A 23,916-nucleotide genomic window follows, 5' to 3' on the forward strand; every position below is an offset into this window, starting at 1 on the left:
TATCTGATCATGTCACTCCCTGCTTTAAACTCTTCACTGGTTCCCACTGCACCAAAATGAAAATATAAACTCCTTATGGCCCAACTGGCCAGAATGAACAGCCCTGCCAAGCTCCACGTCACCATCTCCTCCCTCTGCTCTCCAGCTCCAGCCACTTGACTTTCCTTCAGATTCTCAACTGTTCTGCTCACCCCAGGCTTCATCCCTTGCTGTGTCTGCTGCCTCAAATCCTCTTCTCCCCTCTCATCTTCTATGTCGTCAAACATTACTTCCTCTACAGACAGACCCTTCCTGATCACCCCTCTCACCACCCAAAATAGGGCCCTAATCTAATTTCCTCTCATAAACTGTTTTCCTTTACAGCAATTTTTGTAATTTATAACTATATTTATTTATTGTGTTTAATATCTATTTTCTCTACTAGACTGTAAACTATGATATCGTGGTATGTCATTCATTTTATCTCCAAAACAGCCCAGTGCTGGGTAACCCTGACTGTGGAGTAGAGGCAGCAGCTGCCACTCACCTTTGTGATGGGGGCCTCGATGGTCATGGAATGGATCCTTGCCATGGATGGATAGCGACGGTTCTGCAGGCTTGGCGCTAGGGAGAAGTCAAGAAAGTTGTGTCTGGTGTTGGCGCTCAGCTTGGCTGAGTGCAGCGAAGAAGCCCATCCTGAACTGGGGGCTTGGCTCTCAAAGGACTACTGTCCCCCACAAAGCAATGAATTCATCCATCTCTTAATCCTGAAAGGGTAAGAGCTTGGCCACTACTTGGAAAGGATGGTCTGGCCTGGAACTTTGGCGGCAGGAAGGCCTTATGAGTCCCAGCCCACAAGGGAATTTTAGAGAAGGCTGATGGGATCTGGACCCCATCCCAAGAGCGAAATGACCCCACAGGACTCACTTCCCCGTAAGTCACCAAAGCCCAGCTTGGGCAGTTCCATCACTTTCAGCCCTTAGCCACTAGCATGTAACTGGTAACTGTGCAGTGTGGGAAGGGAGGCATGGTCCAGGTTTGGGGCGTAAATGGAAAGGCAAGTGATGGGGGAGAGAATGAGCCCCTTCAGTATGAATTAGGCACTGCACACCTCTGAGCCTTTAGGTTCTTAATACCCAGAACCCCTGGTGGTTCTAGCTCTAATCAGTAGAAACTTTCATTTTAAAATATTTTATTTTTTTTGAATAGGTAATGCTTACATGTGGTTCAAAATTCAAAAGGCAGAAGCTTTAAAAGCACTGTTCTCACTTTCCTACCACTCCTCTGAGAGACAGAATTGGTGTGTTATACCTGGGATCACCAATCTAGCCAATACTAACAGAGCAGCCTGATGCTCAGCCCCTCTGTGGTCCCCTCCTCTGCCAGAGCAGCCACACTGCACACCCTGCAACCTCCACTCCCACGCTCTGTAGAGAAGACAATTGCAACTCAAACCCTACTAAGAAAACTGAGCTCATCTAGTTGAAATTCCTTCATTATCCTTTCCATCTACAATGTTGTGTATCTACATCCTCAATCCGTCTGAAAATATTTTGGTCCACATTCCTTACATTCTTGGCCCCAATCCCTTGCATGCCCTGTGATGTATCTATCTTTCTCTATGAGTTATCCATCTCATCTTTAATTCTAGTTCAGCCACTTCCCTCAGGCTCAGCTTTCCCATTGTGACCTGAAGAACTGAAAAGTCCCTCACCTGCCTTTCCATTTACCCCCTTAAATTACCACCCCACTTCTCTCCCTTCTGTCACTCACATCCCCTCCTCATACCTTTAGAATTTGTCCTCATTTGCCAAATAAACACTAACTGAATGCATGTTCTCAGCTCTTAAGCTCTCTGATCTCTGTAGCACTTATACTGCTAGCCATCTCCTTTCTTCTGCTACCCTCATTCTTGGTTCACGTGACACTGTATTCATATGGTTCACTCCCAGCTCTCCTGTTCTCTGCATTGACCCTATTTCTCTTGCCTCCGTCTCACTGAGGGTGTACTTTCAAGCCTTGGACTCGGTTCTTCTGTTTTGTTGTTGTGCACACACACACACACACACACACACACCTTAGAGATGTTCCTCTGCTCATGGCTCTTCATCTGTCCTCTCTAGGACTCCCAAATCCATACCTCTAGCCCTGAGTAGAAGTCTTGCATTTTAGCTTCTTTGGCATTTCCACTAAAATAAAACTTACCTTCTCCTCAATCCCCACCTAGCCATACATGGAGACTTTTTTGTTTCTATAGATATTACTTGTATCTTCTCAGGCACATAGGAATTAAATTTCAGAACCATCTTTGACTTTCCCATCCACCTACAAATCCAATGAATTAATTAGGCCTGACTGAACTAAAAAAGTACTTTGCTAAATTCTGTCTCAGTTTATCTGGGACAGTTTATTAAGGGACAGTAAGGGTGTATAACAGGTACACTGATAACTGGGTTTGCAGTGGAGTTGGGAAGCCAAGATTCTGGTCCCCGCTCTGCCACTAGCACCGATGTGTGACCCAGCCACTGAAAATGAGCTGCTCTGGTGGTTACAGTCCAGCACAACTTAGGCCATCAAGGATCAAGCACGAGTCATTTCAAAGAGAAGACAAAGACTGTAAAAAGTAAAAAATAATTAAAAGGCCTAAAAAGTCTACTGCCTATCGGGGAAGAAGCCAGTTTTGCTGACTTTCTATTCCTTGGGGTTTGTTTATATGCTGAAGAATTCTTTTATATATCCATCTGTCATTTTCTATGCTTTAAAAAGGTCAAGAAAATCTGAAAAACTTCTTACCATCACTGCCTCGAGATGATATCGATTTCACATCAATGGACTCCCTCCTCCTGCTCTTGTATCTGAATGAATGAGACTCTAAGGATTTCAGATGAGTAAGGGGAGTGGTTAGTTACCAGCTTATTCACAGGTGAAGTTTGGACACATTTCCCCGTCATTCTCCAAAGAAAATCAAGGTCACTTCTTAAGCACTAGAAAATACTTTTAAGAAATAGGAAACCATTTTCTCTCCAAATTTTCACCACACACAGAATTTTCCGCCATATTAGTTGTAGAACGATGTCTGTCCTTGTGGCACCACATTATACCATGGAAACGGGCTCATGATCAAGGGTTCTTTTGTCTCACTAACTACTCTTTTTTTAAATAAACATTAAAACTTAAGGGAAATTTTGGGGGGTTCATTCTGATATGAAGTACCAATACACTTAACTAACTGGATAGGGAAGGTTCTTATTATATTTGAGGAAATAAATACTAGTGAAATCCACAGAGAGTTGATTTTACTTGGGAAACTAGTTAAGCCTTTTTTTCTGAAAAGTTGAGCCTCTAGATGGTCTTCTATGTTCTTCTAAGGATGTGATTTCATCAAGTGATGCAAACTGCCAATCCCAAGAAGGAAGAGAAGAAAAAGTAGTTTTATAGTCCAACAATTTGCAAAAACTAAATTCTCACTTTTGTCCCCATTTTCTGAAAGGGGGGGACAAAGCACTTAAAATTTTATATAAGTCTTTACAGACTTTGAATTTAACACTCAAAATGTGCTGTTCCATTACTGCAAGATCTAAGGCAACAGTGCCATGCCAGCAGTGAGGACTGGGGATAAAAATGTCAGGGCTGCAGAAACATGCACTGTCAGGGTGTATGCTTCTGGTGGGGACCACGCATGAGCAAGGAGAGAAACTCAACTCTAACAGACCTGCTCCACTGCGCTGAGACAGGAGTCAGACATGCAGCTTCCAGCATTTCTCAGACCCAATAAATTATATTTCAAGAGAGAAAAAAGAAGAAAAAACGCTTTTTTAAAGAACTGTCTAGTGGCACAAAAGAGAGAGAGAGAGAGAGAGAGAGAGAGAGAGAGGTGTAAGAGAGTGTAGTAGTTCAAAGGACCAGCTCCAAAGCCAAATTGGCAAAATTCAAGTCCCCACTATCCAGCCAGTAGCTGTGTAACCCTGGGGGTGTTCCTCTGGTGTCCCGATCTGTATAGTGAGGACAGTTACAGCATCTCGTTCATAGGCTGTTGTAAACAAGCTAATTCATGACAGCACTTGGGGCAGTGTGTGCCAAGTATTAGTTCCTGCTGGTTATTATTCATCTGTGCACTTGCACATACACCTTCTTAGGCACACATGGGTCATGTTATAACGCTGTTCTCATACTTGCTGTTTTCACGTCATAATATGCCTTAGACGCTTTTCTAGATCACCTTTTTAACCATTTTCTTTAGTGTCCTAAAAAAATCTAACTAAAAATGGTTAAATCAGTAACTAAACCCAAATTATATTTTTTACAGCATGAAGTGAAAGGCAGAATATTATAAAATTAATCTGCACACCATAGCCTTAAATGATCTAACATAAAACATTTACTGTCCCTTTGCCTATTTTTGTCTTCCAGACTCTGCCTTAATTTTTCTAGCCTTGAATATGAGTTTTGGTATTTCTTTATAAAGATAACTGTGGGTGGTGGCATTCTAAATAATACTATTAAAATCATATGGCATCTTTCGAACCCTCAGAAACTAACTGATCACTCGCAAGACATTCGTTTTTAGCCTTTTCAGGGACTTACTAATCATATACATTCCTAACATTTGTGTAGCAGATAATAATTAAATTGAACTTAGTGAAGATTTAAGATTAAATTCAAGATTAAAGAGCACAGGAATTCCTCAAAATGTAGTTTCTAAATAAAACTAAAGTAGGAGGTTAGTTTCACAGCTGTTGGCCCAGGTTGCCTTGTTGAATCCTAAGTCATTTATCAGAAATTATTCAAAGATGGATAATGCTTATTCTTCCTGATTTTATCTCAGCTAAAATTAAGAGAAATTATAGCAACAGAAATTTCAAGTTTTGAGAAATTATTCTTTAGTATAGGCCATTTAAATACAAGAATTTGGTATTCATTCTCTCAACAGATACTTGTGGAATGAATTTCAAAAACAGAAAAAAGAAGGATAAAGGACTTTTAGATAGCTGTACCCAATGGCAAAAGAGATACAGTATCACCTATTTTAAAAATAGCTACCATGTACTGAGTACCTACTGTGCGCCAGAGATGGTGCTTTAATATTTTAATATTTACTTTAATGTTTATTATTAAATATTTAATATTTATAGACACATCTTATATGGTCTTGCAACAATTCTAAAAGCTACACAGTACAATCCCCATTTTACTAACGAGGAAATTTAAACTTGGAAAGATTGTTTAGGTAGCTCAAGGTCAAAGAGCTAATAAATGGGAGAGCCCATGCTTTTCAAGATGGGATGGTTTAAATTAATGTTTGTGAGTATTGAGTGTCTACTATGTGCAAGGCGATCCTGGGCACTGCAAAGGATATGAGAATGCTTATAACAGATTTTGGCACCCAAAAGCGTTTAAGTGAGTTAAAATAATACTCTTGCTGTAAGTGTTAGAAGGAATAAACTAAAATATCTGAGAGAGAAGAGCTGAGAAAGAGAAGGGAAAGGTAGGGGAGGGGAGAAGGATGCTAAGTAGTTAAATACCAGGCACTGATAGATGTAATGTACATTTTCCCCCTCTAATCCTCATAACAACAAGATGAACACTGTTAAATCACTTTACAAATAAAGAACCAAAGATCAGGAAGATCACATGAAGTCTTCCTGAGTAGGCTAAAATATGGTCCACCCTGGGATCAAAGAGAGGGACTCGACAACAGCCCAGGCCTGACTTGATGCGTTAGTGGCTGGGAAGCCGCTAACGGGAGAGAATGTGTGCAAGAACAAGAATTTTAAATCTTTGGTAGCAGACACATTTTCCCCTCTAATGGGAGAATTCCAGACCTTTCCAACGTAAAAGTCATCATTTTATAGCGGAGGAAACCAAGGTCAGGTAGTCAGAGTCTTGCCCAAGTTATGAGGTGAGGAAATGGGAAGCTGAGCTGGTGGGCAGGGCTCCTGACCCCCAGGCCAGGGCCCATCCATGTTCTAACTGTACAGCCTCTGATGCTGCTAAGCAAGGGAGGACTGGTGATAGTGTGACAACAGTGCGCCTCCCTGGATGTTCGGGCCACTCCCCCATTCTAGGTTTATCTGCATGACGGTCTCTAGCCAGCAAAAGAAAACCAGAAGGGGTGGCATTGGGTAGAAAGGGTTGCCATGAATGAATATTCAAAAAACTTCCAGGCATTCTGCTTCAGTTCTGGCTTTGCAACCTTCTGATAGCTTGAGCAATTCAGAGTACATTTCAGACTTGACCCCACACATGCTGCCTGGGTGTAAAAGAGTGAAATTAAAGTATTCTCACCTGTCTGAGAATTGTCTCCTGAATCTCGATGAATCTTGTGAATCTAAAGTTGTTGGAAAGTTTGGTAAATAAAACAAGAGAAAGAGATTTAAAATACAGCATGAGCTATATTTCCAGCCAAACAATTTCATTACAAAACTCTGAAGACTTCAAGAGAGCGAGGAGTTGCACAGATAACATGAACAGATGCAAGTTGTGCACCAAGTAATACTATTATAAATGCTGTTATGCCCAGACACTCATGGGATGCTGAGCCCAGAGCAGGAGAGGCTCAGAGGACACACTTCCTAAGCAGGACCTCTGACCCGCCAGAAAGCTCTTCTCATTCTGACAGTCTGCAGAAATGCAGAAAGAAAAAAAGCTAGAGCAAAAATGTAAGATTTTTATAAGGCTAATATATAACCTGTTTGTAATTCATACTTCTTATAAAACTTTCTGTAATATAAAAATAATACCAACGTAAGCCTAGGACTTCTAAAAGCCTTCCTAGAAAGCTCTTCAAGTTACCGGCAGGATCAATTTGCAAATGTTTAGTCACAATGAGAGCTGAACTTTAGATGCAGTTTAGCACCTGGTTCTTTCTCATTATCAAGTTTTCCTGTACTGGTGGTTTTGTGCTAATGCTCAATCAGTGTCATAAGACGGATGAAGTAATCAACACAGGAAAGAATACATTTGCTTTCTTTGGGGTTCTGCATTTCTTGTGTTTATAACTGAGACTCTGTTACTTGGGCACATTTAGCTCTATCGCTTATAATCAAGCTGCTATCCTGCTGAATCCATCTACTGCTCGTAGCTCAGACCAGCTAACATCTGTAGCCACTAATGAACAGGGTAAGTTAACGAGGAAAACAAGACAGGTGCGTGTGTAGGGCTGTCTAGGAAGGACGATTAGGGTGGTTTAACAATGCCAACTGTCAGAGCCAGAAGTCCCCTGTGTGCCACATGCAGGTAAAATGCCCCAGCTGGATTGAACCACGGAAAAATAATCATGGGAAATTGAAGTGTTAAGATAGGGGGTTTCTATGAATTATCCTGCACAGCCCATTCCACACAGTCACCGCCTGTGTGAGATCTCGGCCTTAATGTGACTAAGGGCTGTGACTCATTTATCCCCTAATTATGGGGCCTTTTTTATATCTTCTGTGAATAGCCGCTCTGTTTTTCCTTTACAGATAGAAACCATTTGCTACAAAGCTACTGAGTGCAGTGTGACTTTTTGATCTATACCAAATGAATACAACTTTTGCCTTGCAAATTGTTTATCAGCTGTAGTTCAAAAGCAAGTGATCTTTAAACACTTAGCTTTTCTCTCTGAATCACAGCACATCTCTCCTTTAGAAACAAAGTCCCATGGCTCCCCATATTACACACAGAAACCTTCTCATGTAGTTCACTGGCCCCCACAGGCCAACTGACTGCACTGGGGCTCCGGGAAGTCACCATGGGCTTTATGTTCCGTCCAGCTGGAAACAGAGGAAGTCCAAGGTCCAGGATGCACACCCCAACCCTGCCTTTGGGATGAAAATGAACCCTGTCCCCCAAACCTCAGGGGTGGGGATGACAGTAGAGGAAACAGGGTGGAGGGAAGAGGAGAGATACCAGGTCCATCTGTGGAGGAGGCTCTGGTTTTCCTATGCTTAGGAGTCTGTATTTGGCACTTTCGGAGCTGAACCCACAGCACTCACGCCAACCCCATCACCCCCCGAATTGGCTCATCTGCCACTGAGGGGCTCTCTCCTGCAGACAGCAGAGACTAGAAACACTCCTCAACCGCCTAGCCACCCAACCTTCACTTGCTTCCCTAGCAGCGGTCGGGCGGCCGTCCCAACATCGGCAGCCCAGGACCCCACTGCATGACTCACTCTGATCCCTTGGCAAGAGCAGCCCCTGAGGACCTTCCCGGTCACACCCCAGCAGTGCGGGTTTTTACTGAAGCTTCCTGAGGAAGGTTATTTACACATCTCTTCTATATACTCCCCCTTTAACAGCTAAAGATTCATTTAGACAAAAAAAATTCCTTTAGAATTAATTTTTTTTTTCTTGGAGGTCTAAACCCACAAATCATTTACAACTTGGCATGAATGATTCTGATATAGTAGGCAGTTAGGAGCAGAGAAGGAATGATAGGCCAGGTCAGAAGGTCACCCAGGTGGAAAGCCTAGCAATGGGCAAAACTGGGAATGCAAGTACTGTAGGGTGGGACCTCACCCCGAGGGTGACCTTTCCTTTCCTAGCATATCTCTGGTCATGTGGGTTAGACCCCCTGACCTTCCATGTCACTGGTCATGTAGTTCGGACCCTCCCCTGAACTTCCCTCCCCTGGCCTGTGGCTAGTCTGGTGGGAGGCCCTTAGAGGAGGAACAAGGGCCAGAGAAGAGCCTCCCAGGACTTGCAGGCAGGACCACTCCCTTAAGCATTAAGCCCTCAGGACAATGAGGTGCTGACCCACATCAAATAATCTTAGAAACACAGCCTGGGGTCTGTGGACCACAGAGAGAGGTTAGGTTAAACTAGGAATAACATCCAGGCCTCAGTTTCAGAAAAGCAACAAAACGAGATGAAGCTGGTCCATCTGGCTGTCATCAGGACCAGCTGCATTGACTAATGACCCCCTGCCCCGGTGCCCACCAACTGGTGGAGACCACGGCCTGAAAGGACACCCGGAAAGCTGAGGAATATTCTTTGGACATCCTCCCCTAAAATCCCACGTTTAGGAAACAGATGAACCCCTTACCATGAAGGACCCAGCATTCGATCTGGCATGCTCAAAGCACACCTGCACCTTCCCTTCCCCCGTTTTCCCTCAAGGTGTGCGCCTTTGCTTTCTCCCTCTTAAGTTCCAAGGCCCTTGTTTTGCCTCTGTAACTTGCTCCCTGAAGCCATGCAGCCCAGCGGCCCACTTTTTCTAGGGCTCACTTCTACCTCTGACTTTCTAAATAAACTTTTGCTTGTATTTGAGTCTTGGCTCCGAATCCTTCCTTAGCCAAAACTCAAGGACCAAGGTCTAACATCTGGTGCTGTTTGCCATTAACAATTCCACTAAAATTATTTCCCTGTAATTCTCAGTCAAGCTCACTGAGGAAACAGGGAAGGAGCGATTTTGTAGTTGGTGTTCCTGGCAGGCAGCCTGGGGCACCCCGTGGGTGTGAGGGCTGTGGGCAGGAAGACAGAGGCTATCTCTGAGAGGACGGCCACATGCTAGTGGCTTTACATTCCCAGCCTCCCATTACAGCACTCACAGGAGGAGAGGATCATCCCTCCTCTGACAGAGAGAGAAACTCAGGTTTTGAGAGAGGAAGGGACTTGCCGAGCCGCACAGCTAGTATGTGCAGAGCCCAATTTCAAACCCAGCTTCCTCCAGCTCCAAAACCGGTTCCTCTCTCTGCAGTGAGACCCGGAAGGTAAGTCCCAGGCCACGCTTGTGAAACTGGGGTCTGAGGACAAAATCCCGTGGGTCTGTGCAGGGCATCTGTTTGAAATATTTTTTGTTTCCAAATTTTGGGGAAGGTCTGAATCTCTGCTATCAGTAGGTTTTGTTACCTGAATTCTAAAGCAAAGCAAATCAGAATTCAATGTCCCCATGTCAGCCAGTCTCTGGAGTGCAGTGTTTTTTTTCCTGAAGCGTAGAATATTCCATGTATGGTAATAGCTGGGAATTTTTAATACTGGAAATTTTGGTAATAGAGTAAGGTGACCAGATCGTCCCGCTTTTAAAACGCCGTGGGACGTGGGACAAATTGTTAAAAATCGGGACTGTCCCGCCAAAAGCGGGACGATCTGGTCACCTTATAATAGAGGGAAGTTCTGCAATTTGAATGCCCTTGCCCTTGGCCTGTGCCGCCCTCAAAGCAAGTCCTTAGAAGCGTCCAGTTTGTTTTTGGAAAGGAAATACATAGCTTAAAATACCACAGGTTCCTACAAAAGTTGCTATCCTTGTGCTGCATTCTTTGTTTATAAACACCTGATTATGCTTGGCTCTAAAAAGCACTTCAAATTCTGTGCAAGCACTTCAAATTCTGGACTTGCTTTGAGGGCGGCACAGGCCAAGGGCAAGAGCATTCAATTGTGTGTGTGTGTGTGTGTGTGTGTGTGTGTGTGTGTGTGTGTGTGTGTGTGCCCACGCGCGCTTCAGGGCCATCTGACTGCTTTCTTCTTAGAGAATAATCACTTAAACTTTATATTTTCTCTACACATCTACCAGAATGTCTAAAACTGAAAGGAAAGTTTGTCAAGGACGTGAAACAACTGGAGGAACAATGAAGTGCTACAACCATTATGAAAAAAGGTCTGGCAGTTTCTTATAAAGTTAAACATAGACTTACCCTATGACCCAACTCCTCAGTATTCAGGTCCACTCTGAGAATTTACCCAAGATAAACAAAAGCATGTGCTCACAAAACACTTTTCTACTAATGTTCAAAGGAGCCCAAACTGGAAGAGCCCAGAAGTCCATCAACAAGAGAGATAAACTGGTAGATTGATGCAATGGAATGCCATTCAGCAACAAAAGGGAAAAATTACTGATACATGCAACGGGGATGACTTAAAACATGATGATGATGAACAGAAGAAACAAAATTAAAACAGACTCAGACACAGAGAGAGAGCAGATGGTTGCCAGAGGGGAGGGTGTTTGGAGGTGGGGGTGCAAGACATGGTGAAGGGAGTAAGAAGTACAGGTTGGTAGTTACACAACAGTCATGGGGACGTATGTAAAGCATAGGGAATATAGTCAATGATGTTGTGATAATTACGTATGGTGCCAGTTGGGATACTGGAAATACTGAGTGAACACTATGTAAGGTATATGACTGTCGAACCACTAAGGGTACACCTGAAACCAATACAAAATAAAATTGAAAGGAAAAAACTCCAAAACACTATGATGAGTGAACGAAGCCAAACACGAGAGAGGAGATACTGCATGAAGCTCTAGTACAGGCGGAACTAACATATGGTTAAATAACTCAGGACGGTGTCACCTGTGAGGGCGAGTGGAGGCAGGGAGAACTGGGACCTTTTGGGGCGCTAAAGTTTAATATCTTACGGGGTCTGATTACAGAGGTATACACATTTGTCAAAACTCAAGGAATGCTATACTTAAAATTTGTGCATTTCACTGTACGTAACTTGTACCTAATAAAGGAAAGAACCCAAAAAACAACAACTATTAAACTCTAGTTGATAATATGCATGCTAAAATACCAAAGAATAAAATGTCTTGATGTTTGCAACTTAGTTTGAAATCTATCAAAGAATAAGATGGACTAATGGATGAATTGAGGGACAGATGGCAGATACGATAGAGCAAAATATAAGTCATAGAACCTAGGTAGAAGGTACATACATATTGACTTTCACTTCTACCTCTTCTCTACGTGTGAAAAATTTAAAAAACATTGGGAAAATTACATTACATGTTCAACAGAATATGAATTGATGGCTAACAACTGGAAGTCTGAAATATAATTTCAAAATCTTTGAAAGTAAAAAAGATGAAAGGCATTGAGAACAGCCTGAACTGTGCAAGGTAAATGGCACGTTAAGGTCCCCGGGGACTCCCGAGCCTGTGCATGAAGATGATGTTCCAGGCAGAGGAACCAAGATGGCGGCATAGTTAAACAACTAATCTGCTGCCTCGCACAACAATTTCAAAAATACAACTAAAAGACAAAACGTCTACCACCCAGAACCACGGGAAAGCTGGCTGAGTGGTAGATTTACAACTAAGGAGAGAAAGGAGCACAGATGCTGAAAAGCTGAGGTACGGAGGCGCGTGAATCGGGCTGGCGGCGGGCAACTGGGTGCGCAGCTTTTCTTCAACCCACAGGGAGACAAGCTCCCGATCACTCTGAAATCCAGTTTCTGGGGACACTCGGGGGACCCAGGGCACCTACGGGGAGAAGCTGGACTCTCGGCCATCGGGTCGGAAAGTGAGAGTGACTTTTTTGCCGAGGTGCGCCCAGCAATCATTGTTTACTACGCTGGAGCGCGGGTGCAGGGATTTGGAAACGGAAAGGCAGAGACAGCTGACGGCAGCCATCGCCATTGGCCATGCCCCAGCCTTGTGACGCCCTGAGACCCCACCCAGCCCTGAGGCCCCGCCCCGCACATTCTACAAACCCGCCCAAGGCTCCACACAGCGGCTTTTGCATATAAATGGCATGTTCTGTGGCAGCTTAACCAACTGCAGCTCCAGTCAGACTGCTCCAAAACCGCCCAAGCAAAGGAGGAGAAAACTAGTTCTTGCTGTAGCTCCTGCTGGGGGACACACAGTACACAAGGGTACACCAAGAGTGTCCACCTCAAGTAACTGGGAGGCTGACCCGTTGAACCAATAGGACACCTAGTACACAAAACTACCCTACCAATTCAGGGAAGCAGCAAAAATGAGGAAGCAAGGAAACAGATCACAAACCAAAGAAATGGAGGAGAACAAGCGACTGGACATAGAGTTCAAAACTACGGTTATAAGGTTTTTCAAGAATTTCATGGAAAAGGCCGATAAATTCAATGAGACCCTCGAGGATATGAAAGAGGACCAACTAGAAATTAAACATACACTGACTGAGATAAAAAATATTATACAGAGACCTAACAGCAGACTAGAGGATCGCAAGAATCAACTCAAAGATTTGGAATACAAAGAGGCCAAGGACACTCCTCCAGAGAAGCATGAAGAGAAGAGAATTCAGAAAGTTGAAGATAGTGTAAGGAGCCTCTGGGACAACTTCAAGCGAACCAACATCAGAATTATGGGGGTACCAGAAGAAGAGAGAGAACAAGATGCTGAAAACCTATTTGAAGAAATAATGAACGAAAACTTCCCCCACCTGATGAAAGAAATAAGACAAGTCCAGGAAGCGCACAGAACCCCAAACAAAAGGAATCCAAAGAGGACCACACCAAGACACATCATAATTAAAATGCCAAGGGCAAAAGACAAAGAGAGAATCTTACAAGCAGCAAGAGAAAAACAGTTAGTTACCTACAAGGGAGTTCCCATACGATTATCAGCTAATTTCTCAACAGAAACCATGCAGGCCAGACGGGAGTGGCAAGAAATATTCAAAGTGATGAATAGCAGGAACCTACAACCAAGACTACTCTACCCAGCAAAGTTATCATTCAGAATTGAAGGGCAGATAAAGAGCTTCACAGATAAGAAAAAGCTAAAGGAGTTCATCACCACCAAACCAGTATTATATGAAATGCTGAAAGGTATTCTTTAAAAAGAGGAAAAAGAAGAAGAAAGATAAAAATTATGAACAACAAATACATATCTATCAACAAGTGAATCTAAAAGTCAAGTGAATTAAAAATCTGAGGAACAGAATAAACTGGTGAACTTAATAGAATCAGAGGCATAGAATGGGAGTGGATTGATAATTCTCAGGGGGAAAGGGGTGTCTGTGTGGGGAGTATGGGAAGAGACTGGACAAAAATCATACACTTATGGATAAGGACAGCGGGGGGAGGCAAGGGCAGAAGGGGGGGTGGGAACTGGGTGGTGGGGAGATACGGGGGGAAAAAGGAGAAACAATTGTAATCTGAACAATAAAGTTTCATTGAAAAAAAAAAAAAAGATGATGTTCCACTTCACACCAGGACCAGGGAATTAGGCAGCAGCTGGCAATCGGAGAAGTAGAAGACCTGCCTAGGTAACCACTTCATACACTGACTTTAATAATTTTATTGATTGAGCTTATGGCCCTAAACCCTGATCTCTCCGCTGGGAGAAAAACTCCAAAAATAACAATATGAAAACATCCCTCTTAACGTATGTTAAAATCAATCTTTTTAAAATGAAAAATATCATGGGACTTTTAGCAATTAAAACGAGTCAAAGTCAGGATCAATACAATAATAAGCAAGCAAGCAAATACTAGGTATTTGTTTAACATGCATCTCAGATTCACCTTGGGAATGTGAGTAGCATTTGGTAGAAATGTCCAACTCTGCTTTTATCATAACTGAATGACAAAGTGATAAGAGGTATCTTTATCAGTCACAGTTAAAATCACCAGATATCCTGGTATGTGAGCCTGGGGGCATCCTTGATGCTTCCTTTTCTCTCATCCCCTCATCTAAGTCCATCATCAATTCCTGTAAAAGTCCTTTCCAAATACATCTGGGATCCCCACTTCACATCTCTCCACTGTCAGAACGCTGGCTGCCATCAGCTCATCCGAACTCAGCAGTGCCCCCAATCCAATCCATTCTCTCTCTCTCTCTCTCTCTCTCTCTCTCTCTCTCTCTCTTTTTTTAATCCTCACCCTAGGATATTTTTTCATTGCTTTTTAAAGAGATTAGAAGGGAAGGGAGAGGGAGAGCTAGAGAGAAACATCGATGTGAGATAGATATATCGATGGGTTGCCTCCTGCATGCACCCCTATCAGGGCCGGGGAACCTGTAACCAAGGTACATGCCCTTGACCAGAATCAAATCTGGGACCCTTTAATCCATGGACTAATTAATGCTCTATCCACTGAGCCAAACCAGCTAGGGCTGCAATTCTTGATTATCAAAAGAGTTCTGGCTTTGATGGAAGAAAATTCTGATGAAAATTTTCTAACTCAGGCTTTATGTTGTTTGGTAGTTTTGTGTCTCCCCCACCCCCCAATATTATGAAAAGGAATAAAAACTTGGTTTAGATGAAGAAAAATACTATTATCTTAATAAGCATAGTTTACAAAATGGATTTATTAAGCAATCTTTTTTCTTAAGATTGAACATTCTTGATCAACAACTTCATGACAAAAATGAATGCTTTCATGTATGTGACCTGACTTCAGGGATGAGGTGGCGTTTGAAGGCTGGATGAGAGAGAGAGAGCCATAGAAACGCATCCCTGGAGACCCTCCCTTCATTTACATGTAATGAAAATGACAGTGTGAGGGGCAAATACAGAATTTCTCTCATCATCTTCCCTTACTGAAAAGACTTTGATGAGTATTTCCTCAGATGGCAAAAGTATCTGATGCATGAATCAAAGACCTTTCCTGTCTACTCTATTATCAAAAACCACTTGAAAATACACTACTCAAAACCCCAGCCAAGCAGCAAACACACCCTCCTGTTTCCCAAACGGGAACAAAACACCCCACACAACACTCAGGACCCCAGTCCTCAGCCACTGCTTTCTTAGCTCCTCAGGCCACGGCTGGGCTGGGGCCCATGGAAGCTGATTGGACATTTGGTGTCAGATCTCTTCACTTCAGCTAATTCCACGAGCCTAAAAGACTCAATGCAACATCCCTTCTCCCCTTTGATCTTGATGATAATTTAAAATGTTACTTATATCAAAGCAACAGACATTGGTTTGATATATAAATAAAGATGCATCTGAATTTTTAAGATTACACAAAATTAAAAAGAAAAATCCCAAGCTGTTTTTAGTACTTTGCTGTATGCCAGACAAGTGTAGCTATATTTCTTTCACTATTAGATATGTTTTTTCCTTTAATAAATTTTTTAAATTAAAATAACATGAGTAACATTGGTTAATCATACAGGTTTCAAGTGTAAGGTATTTTCTTGGAAACACCTCAGCCTCCTCTCCTGTGAGTGCAAGGCCAGACCCAGCGTGTCCAGACACCATGGTGTCCCTTGGACAAGACGCCTCCCACTCAGTGCGGGGCCTGCTGGCCTCCCTCGGTGTTTGTGGGAGCTTACAGAGGCGCACTCTCAGTGTGCAGCCCGAGATAACGTTCTTGTGTCCTCATCTCAGGGGAAAAAACTTAAGGCAAGCTACCATTCAGGCGTAAAGGTTTTCTTTTTTCCCTCGTCCAGTTTCTCTTTTAATGGCTTTCACATGCCTAAATATAAGCACCACTTGGCTTCAGACCTGCAAATATCGAGTTTTGTAATATGGAAACGTGAGAGTGGTTCTCAGACTTCAGCAAGAATTAGAATCACCTGAAGGGTTTGTTAACCAGGCCACTGGGCCCCACCCCCAGAGTTTCTGATTTGCCAGGATTTGGAGCCTCACCAGTCCCCAGGTGAGGCCCAGGCTGCAACAGGTGAGGCCTCACTACCCACACTGCCCTGGGCACCAGCAACACCTGCCAGTTAACACCGGCTCTCAGGCTCACTCCAGACGCACTGAATCAGAATCCAACATTTAATCTCCAAGTAATTTGACTGCATCTTACAGTTTGAGAAGCCCTGATTCAAGCGCAAAATCACAAATTGCCAACAGATCTTTTGCTGTCTCCACTTCTGGTTGGGTAAGCCTGGGACACATGCGTTTCACCGAGTCTCAGGTTCCCTGTGGGTAAATGGAGACCAATACCTACGCGTTTGTATTCAAGAGGATCAACTGGAATAATGTCTGCAAAATGCCAGCCCAGGGGCCCCCACGCTGGTCTTTCCAGGGAAAGACCCTGGAGGGCTGGTGAGACCACACTGCTGGGTGCCGCCCGTCAGTTCTGTGAGAGCGGGTCTGGTCAGGGCTCCCGTCAGTTGTTAGAGCGGGTCTGGGTCAGGGCGCCGCCCATCAGTTCTGTGAGAGCGGGTCTGGTCAGGGCGCCCGTCAGTTGTTAGAGCGGGTCTGGGTCAGGGCGCCGCCCGTCAGTTCTGTGAGAGCGGGTCTGGTCAGGGCGCCCGTCAGTTGTTAGAGTGGGTCTGGTCAGGGCGCCGCCCGTCAGTTCTGTGAGAGCGGGTCTGGTCAGGGCTGAGCCTGTGTTTCTGACAAGCTCCCCGTGCGCCTGGGGCTGCCGTCCAGCGGCCTGGCTTTGAGAACCAATGCCTGGCTCCTGTGGGTGCCCAGATCATGCTGGTCCCCTTGGTTTTCTTTCTCTTTCATAGGAGTTCTGTTTGTGCAGAACTGGATTCAGTGGTGTTTATACTACTTGTTACACCAGGACTGATTTTAGTTTCCGGAATCTTCCTTTGGAGCAGACATCCCACATAAGGGGGGAGCTCTGTGAGCGCTTCCCACGTAAGCAGTGCATTTGCGTTTCTCACTTTTAGGCTGTTATTCCTCTAGCGTGTGTCCCCTCGCTGCTCTGTGACAGAGAAGCATAAAAGTAGCTTCAGACGAAATTTCATTTTCCTTAAAGTTTGTTCTTAAAGACTTGACAACGACTGAGAGCACTTTTGCTCAACACTTGTCCGTGTAAACTCATATGCTTGCTAGATTTTGTCAAGAGAACGAGGGGACTGCAAGGATCTAACACTTTGCTGTTACACTAGCAGGCAACAGAGACTCATTAAACCACCGCATGGCACCAGGGCTGCATAAGACAGAAGCAATCAGCAGGGCTTCCCTTAACAAATCAGGGCCCTTGAAAGCTGCAGAGGCAGGGACAGCACAAAGGAAAAGTTAGCAATAATGAGAGGTCAGGGGTGTACACGGGTTCTGAAAATGCTGTTCATTAGAATTTATGTTTACATGTCATGAACTATCATCCCCAAGAGAAGGAGGGCATCTCTAAACGGTACCTCATCTTCTAATTCAACTGAAAACTATTTCCTGGGCCTGGGAGACAACGATGGTTGGAAGCTAGTCCCTGCTCTCAGGGGATTTACTGTCTAATAGGGGACGAAAGACAAGGCCCATCGCAATGAATGTGTTGAGAGTAACTGTGTGGGGCAATGCTCTAGGCACAGGGACGTGACAGAGAATGAGAGAGATACTCGCGGGAAGCTGGCTCAGAAGTGCCAGAGAGGGCACTTCTCCAAGGGTTAAAGGTAAGCTTGGGGCATTCCAAACCTTGACACTAAGCGACCTTGAATATATTCACATCATTTGTCTTTCAACATCTTACCAAGCCTCTGAGCACATCAAAGAGACAGCCTCAGATGGGTGCTGGTGTGTCTTTAACACCTATTTCTTTCCAAAGAGACCCCTCTCAGTCTCAGAGCCTTTAGCCAACAGCAGCGGCTGCCTAGAATTTTATAAAATTGTGTATTTTTTCCTATTATATTTATTGTTACCTTCCATTATGGCTAGTGGTTGTGGTATTCCATTTTATGGTAGTGATTACTGTGGTGATATAAAGTTTTAAAACCGACTGCTTCTAAAGAAAAGTATTAAGTATGAGCAGGTCAGGGAGTGCCTGAACGTGGAGTGACTGAAGTTGGGGGACAGCCCTACGTGATGTGCCACCCTCAGCCCCCAGATGCTGGCCGCGGGGAAGGGAGGCAGGCTGACGGAGGGTGAGGCTTCATGGGAGACTGGGAAGCAAGATGGGCTTTTGAAAGTGGACATCAAACATTCCAGTTAAGACACAGTGACTGTCAGAACTCAGAAAGAAAATCAAAACCCAACTATATGCTGCCCATAAGAAACGTACCTTAATTAGACATACAGATTGAAAGTAAATGGACAGAAAAAGATACATCACACAAACGAATAAACCTAAGAAGGTTGGAGTGGCTATATTAATATTAAGTAAAACAAATTATAAGACAGAATATCACCTGATATAAAGAGAGCTTTTCATAATAAGAAAGGGTCAACTCATCGTAATAATCATAAATGTATATTACTTAGCAGCAGAGCTTCACAACACATGAAACAAAACTGATAGAATTAAAGGGAGAAATAGACAAGCCCACAATCACTCTGAGGATCCTACCACTGCCGTCTCAGCACTTAATACAACTAGAAAAAAATTAGTAAAAACAGAAGGTATGAAGAATGCAATCAACCTCTACGACCTCTTTGGAACACTACTCAACAACAACTAAATATACACTCATTTCCAATGAACTTGAAATGTTGCTACGACAGACCTTAATCTGGCCATAAAATAAGTCTCAATAAATTTAAATGGGTTCAAATCACACAAAGTATGTTGTCTGACCACATGGAGTTAAATTAGAAACCAGTAAGAGAAAAATGGGCAAGTTGATTCTAAAATTCATATAAAAACAGAAGAACTAGAATAGCCAAAACATATTTAAAAAGAACCAAGTTTGAGGATTTAAGCACCTGATTTCAGGACTTATAAAGCTACAGAAATTACAACAGCACTGCGATACACAAGTGGGTCAATAAAACAGGACACCGAGTCCAGCAATAGGACCGCACTTAACACCGTCAACTGTTTTTTGGACAAGAAGCCAGTTCAGTGGAGAAGGACAGTCTTTTCCTTAGAAGCTGGAACAACTGGCTTCCAAATTATCCCCACCCCCAAAAACCCTTTCAATCCACACCGCGCTCCATATACAAAAATCAACTCAAAATGAATTATGGACCTAAATATAAGAGGTAAAACTATACATCTTATGGAAGAACACAGCGAGCACATTTTTGTGACCTTGGATTATCAAAGATTTCTTAGATGCAACATCCAAGGAATAACCGGTATAACACTGATAAACTGGACTTCATAGACTTTTGCCCTTTGGGAGACACTGTTAAGAGAATGCAGTGACAAGCCACAGACTGGGAGAAAATATTTGCACATATCTGATAGAAGGCTTTTCTCCAGAATATATAAAGAACCGTCAAATTTCAAAATTAAGGAAACACACAAACCAATTCAGAATTGAGTGAACTATTTGAACACACAGTTGACCAAAGAAGACATGCATACAGCAATTAAATGCATGAAAAGATGCTCAACATTGTTAGTCTTTGGGGAAATAAAAATCAAGACCACAAAGAAATACCGTTGTGTAATTATGAGAGTGTTTAAAATTTACAAACTGACCACTCTAGGTGATGGCAAAGATATGTACAACTTGAATTCTTCTTACATTACCAGTGGGAAGGTAAAATGATTATTAAAAAACAAAACAAAAAACTCTGGGCCCTAGCTGGTTTGGCTCAGTGAATAGAGTGTCATCCTGAGGACTGAAGGGTCCCGGGTTCAATTCCGGTCAAGGGCACATGCCTGTGCAGGAGGCAGCCGTTCAATGATTCTCTCTCATCATTGATGTTTCTATCCCTCTCTCCTTCTCTTTAAAATCAATAAAAATATATTTTTTAAAAAAAACAACAACTTTGGAAAACAGTTGGGAATTTCTTTAAAGGTTAACATATACCTACCAAATTATGCAAGTATTTACCCAAGAGAAATGAAAGTATATGTCAAATATTTTTACATGAATATTCAAAAGAACTTTAGTTGTAAAAGCCAAATCTTGGAACAAACTAAATGCCCATTAACTTTTGGATGTCATAAATAAATAAATTGTGGTATAGTTATATAACAGAATACTAACTGAGCAATAAAAAGAAATGAACTACTAAAATCCACTTAATTGCACACTTTAAATGGGTGAATTGTATGGCACATTTACATCTCAATAAAGCTGCTATAGTGAAAAAGAAATACTATTAACAAATGCAAGAGCATGGTCGAATCTCAGAATCATCATGCTGAGTGAAAGAAGCCAAAGAGTGTAGCACTAGCTCTGGCCGGTGTGGCTCAGTGGGTTGGGCATCGTCCTGTGTACCGAGGAGTTGCTGCTTTATCAGGGCACATGCCCAGGTTTCGATCTCAATCCCCGGTGGGGGGTGTGCAGGAGGCAGCTGATCTATGTTTCTCTCTCTCTATCTTTCTCTCTCTCTCTAAAAAAATAATAATAATAAACTATTTTTTAAAAAGAGTCTATACTCTATAATTCTATTTACATAAAATTCTATTTACATAAAAACTATTCTACAGTGACCAGTGTTGTTTGACGATAGAAGAGGGAGTCAAAGGAAGACAAGAGGGGAGAAATACAAAGGGGCCCAAGGGATCTTTTTTTTAAATATATTATTATTGATTTCAGAGATAAAGGGAGAGGGGGGGAGAGAGAGATAGAAACATCAATGATGAGAGAGAATCATTGATCAGCTGCACCTCCCCCGCCCCCGGGGATCAAGCCTGTAACCCTGGCATGTGCCCTTGACCAGAATGGAACCTGGGACCCTTCAGTCCACAGGTCGATGCTCTATCTACTGAGCCAAACCAGCGAGGGCCCAAGGAATATTTTTCTATTGAATTTATTGGGGTGACATTGGTCAATAAAATTTTACAGGTTTCAGGTGTACAATTCTACAGTACATCATCTGTATATTATATTGTGTATTCATCACCCCAAGTCAAGTCTCTTCCATCACCATTTATCACCCTTTTATCTTTTTCTCCTTATCACACAACCCCTTTCCCTCTGGTAATGTCTTACTGATTTTGAGACTTATTATAAAGCAATTAAGAAAGTATGCAACCAGCATATGGGTTGACAGATTTCTCAATGCTACAGAATACAGTCCAGCACAGACCTATATTATACAGTCTTTTGACTGCCGGCAAAAGGGCCAAAGTAAACTAATGAGGAAAGGAACGTCTTTGCGACAAATGATGCTGGAATAAGTGACATCCATATGGAGAAGTTTGATCCCATCTCACACCATACAGACAAATGAATTTGAGACGGATTACAGAACAAAATGTACAAGATAAGACCACAAAGTCTTTAGAGGAAAATAAAATATCCTTATGACCCAGGAATAGGCAGAGTTGCCCTAAGCAGGTCACGGACAGCAATAACCATAAAATATTAAGAAATTAAATTTCATCAAGTTAAAAACTTCTGTTCATTAGAAACACTATTAAGAAAATTAAAAGTCAACAGATGAAGAAAGGAAACATTAGCAAACATGTATCTGACAACAGGTTGATGTGTAGGATATATAAAAACTTTTACAACTCAATAAAAAACACAGCCCAATTAAAAATGGCAAAATATTTGAATAGAAATTTATAAAAAATGAGGTACAAAAGGAGAGTAATACATGGAAAAGCGCACAGCACATCATTAGGGAAGTGCGAATTAAAACTGCACTCCTAACAGAACGGCTGAAACTGTCAAGACTGGCACCACCCCTGTTGGCCAGGGAGTGCGGTATGAAGCCCTCTTGTCATTGTTCCTGGGAATGCCAAATGGTACAACTAGTTGGGGGAAAGGACTGGCAGTTTCTTTCTTTTTTTTTTTTTTTAATATATTTTATTGATTTTTTACAGAGAGGAAGAGAGAGGGATAGAGAGCTAGAAACATCGATGAGAAACATCGATGAGAGAGAAACATCGATCAGCTGCCTCCTGCACACCCCCCACTGGGGATGTGCCCGCAACCAAGGTACATGCCCTTGACCGGAATCGAACCCGGGACCCTTGAGTCTGCAGGCCGACGCTCTATCCACTGAGCCAAACCGGTCTCGGCGACTGGCAGTTTCTTATAAACAAACTTAACTATGACTTAGCAATGCCCCTAAGTATTTTCCCCAGTGTGTATGCACCGAAAGGCTTGTACAAGAATGTCCAGCAGCTGTATCCACAACAGCCCAAGACCGTAACCAATCCAGGTGTTGACCAACAAGAGAATGGGTACACAAACGGTGGCATATCCGTGTGATAAAATTCTACGCAGCACCAGAGAGTGACAAATGGATAGAGCCCCACACACGGAGACCCCAAACACTCCACTGACAGTGCGAAGCCCTTCAAAACCAGGGCATACCGAGTAACTGTATGTAGAGGAAGCTCTAGAACTGGCAAAACGCATCGATGGTGGAGAAACCATCTCAGTGGTTACCTCTGGGGGGAGGCCGACTGGGAAGCCAAGTGAAGGGCCTTTCCCGGAGCCGTGGTGAGGCTCCATGTCTTCTTGGAGGGTTGGGCCCCACAGGTGTGCGCATTTGTCAAAGCTCAGGCAAAGGTACACGTACAATTTGTGCAGTTCTTTATAGGTTAATTCTGTATAAAATATAAGCAAATATGAAACTCCACTCTGGGATATGCATGCTAAACTATTTAGGGAAGAGAACTGATATATGCAATTTATTTTGAAAAAAATAAGCTGTACTAATGGCTGTGTATAAAGGAATGTGTATTATGGGAGACATGTGGTGGTGCAAATGTACTAAACTGTTGAAGGCAGCCTCTAGGGCAGGCGTCCTCAAACTACGGCCCGCGGGCCACATGCGGGTGTTTTTGCTTTTTTACTTCAAAATAAGATATGTGCAGTGTGCAGAGGAATTTGTTCATAGTTTTTTTTTTTTAAACTATAGTCCGGGCCCTCCAACGGTCTGAGGGACAGTGAACTGGCCCCCTGTTTAAAAAGTTTGAGGACCCCTGGTCTAGCTGGTGGGCCCTGGGTGTTCACTATCAAGTCTTTTCAACTTTGCCTGGATGCGCGACAATTTTCACAGTAAAATGTTGGCGAAATAATTGCTTGGAATGTGAAGCGGGGACGATCCCTCGGTGTTTTTCATGACGTGTGCTCCCTCCACGGTCTGCAAAGGTGGCTGAGTGTCTCTGTGCTCGAGCGGCACGTCCCAGTAAGACAGTATGTGTTCAAAGGCACTGCAGGGAGGGGCTGTGCAGCGGTCGCGATGTTTGATGCTAAGCGGACGTTTACTAGCTGTGTGAGGGCTGAGTATCGGTTTCTTCATCTGTTGAATAAGGAAAATACTATCTTATGGGCTTGATGTGATGACTGATTGATCTGATGCCTCCAAAACAGCCCAGAGCCTGTCACAAAACACTCACTCCATAAACCATAAACACTGCTGTCCAGGCTTCATCGTTTTCAGACACACTGTGTCCCTTTGGAACCATCTCCCATATCTAAGCAGAGAGCAGACAGATCCCTCAGCCGGGCCTGCCCCCGCCTCCTTGCTCCTTCTGTTCAGATACCCCTCCC

General features: G+C 43.2%; 1 protein-coding gene across 10 annotated transcripts in view; it reads right to left on the reverse strand.

The window, feature by feature from the left end:
• The window catches only part of PDE8B (phosphodiesterase 8B), a 178,041-nt gene that overhangs the window by 15,859 nt on the left and 138,266 nt on the right, over positions 1-23,916 (reverse strand). For all 10 annotated transcript variants that reach the window (XM_054715142.1, XM_054715148.1, XM_054715140.1 and 7 more), the window contains 3 exons: positions 6,265-6,307; positions 2,773-2,850; positions 527-603 (listed from right to left, as the gene is read on the reverse strand). In XM_054715142.1, the coding sequence (XP_054571117.1) occupies positions 527-603; positions 2,773-2,850; positions 6,265-6,307 (198 nt within the window). The remainder of the gene's footprint in view (positions 1-526; positions 604-2,772; positions 2,851-6,264; positions 6,308-23,916) is intronic.

This window comes from Eptesicus fuscus, chromosome 4, assembly GCF_027574615.1.
Source record: "Eptesicus fuscus isolate TK198812 chromosome 4, DD_ASM_mEF_20220401, whole genome shotgun sequence".
NCBI lineage: Eukaryota > Metazoa > Chordata > Mammalia > Chiroptera > Vespertilionidae > Eptesicus > Eptesicus fuscus.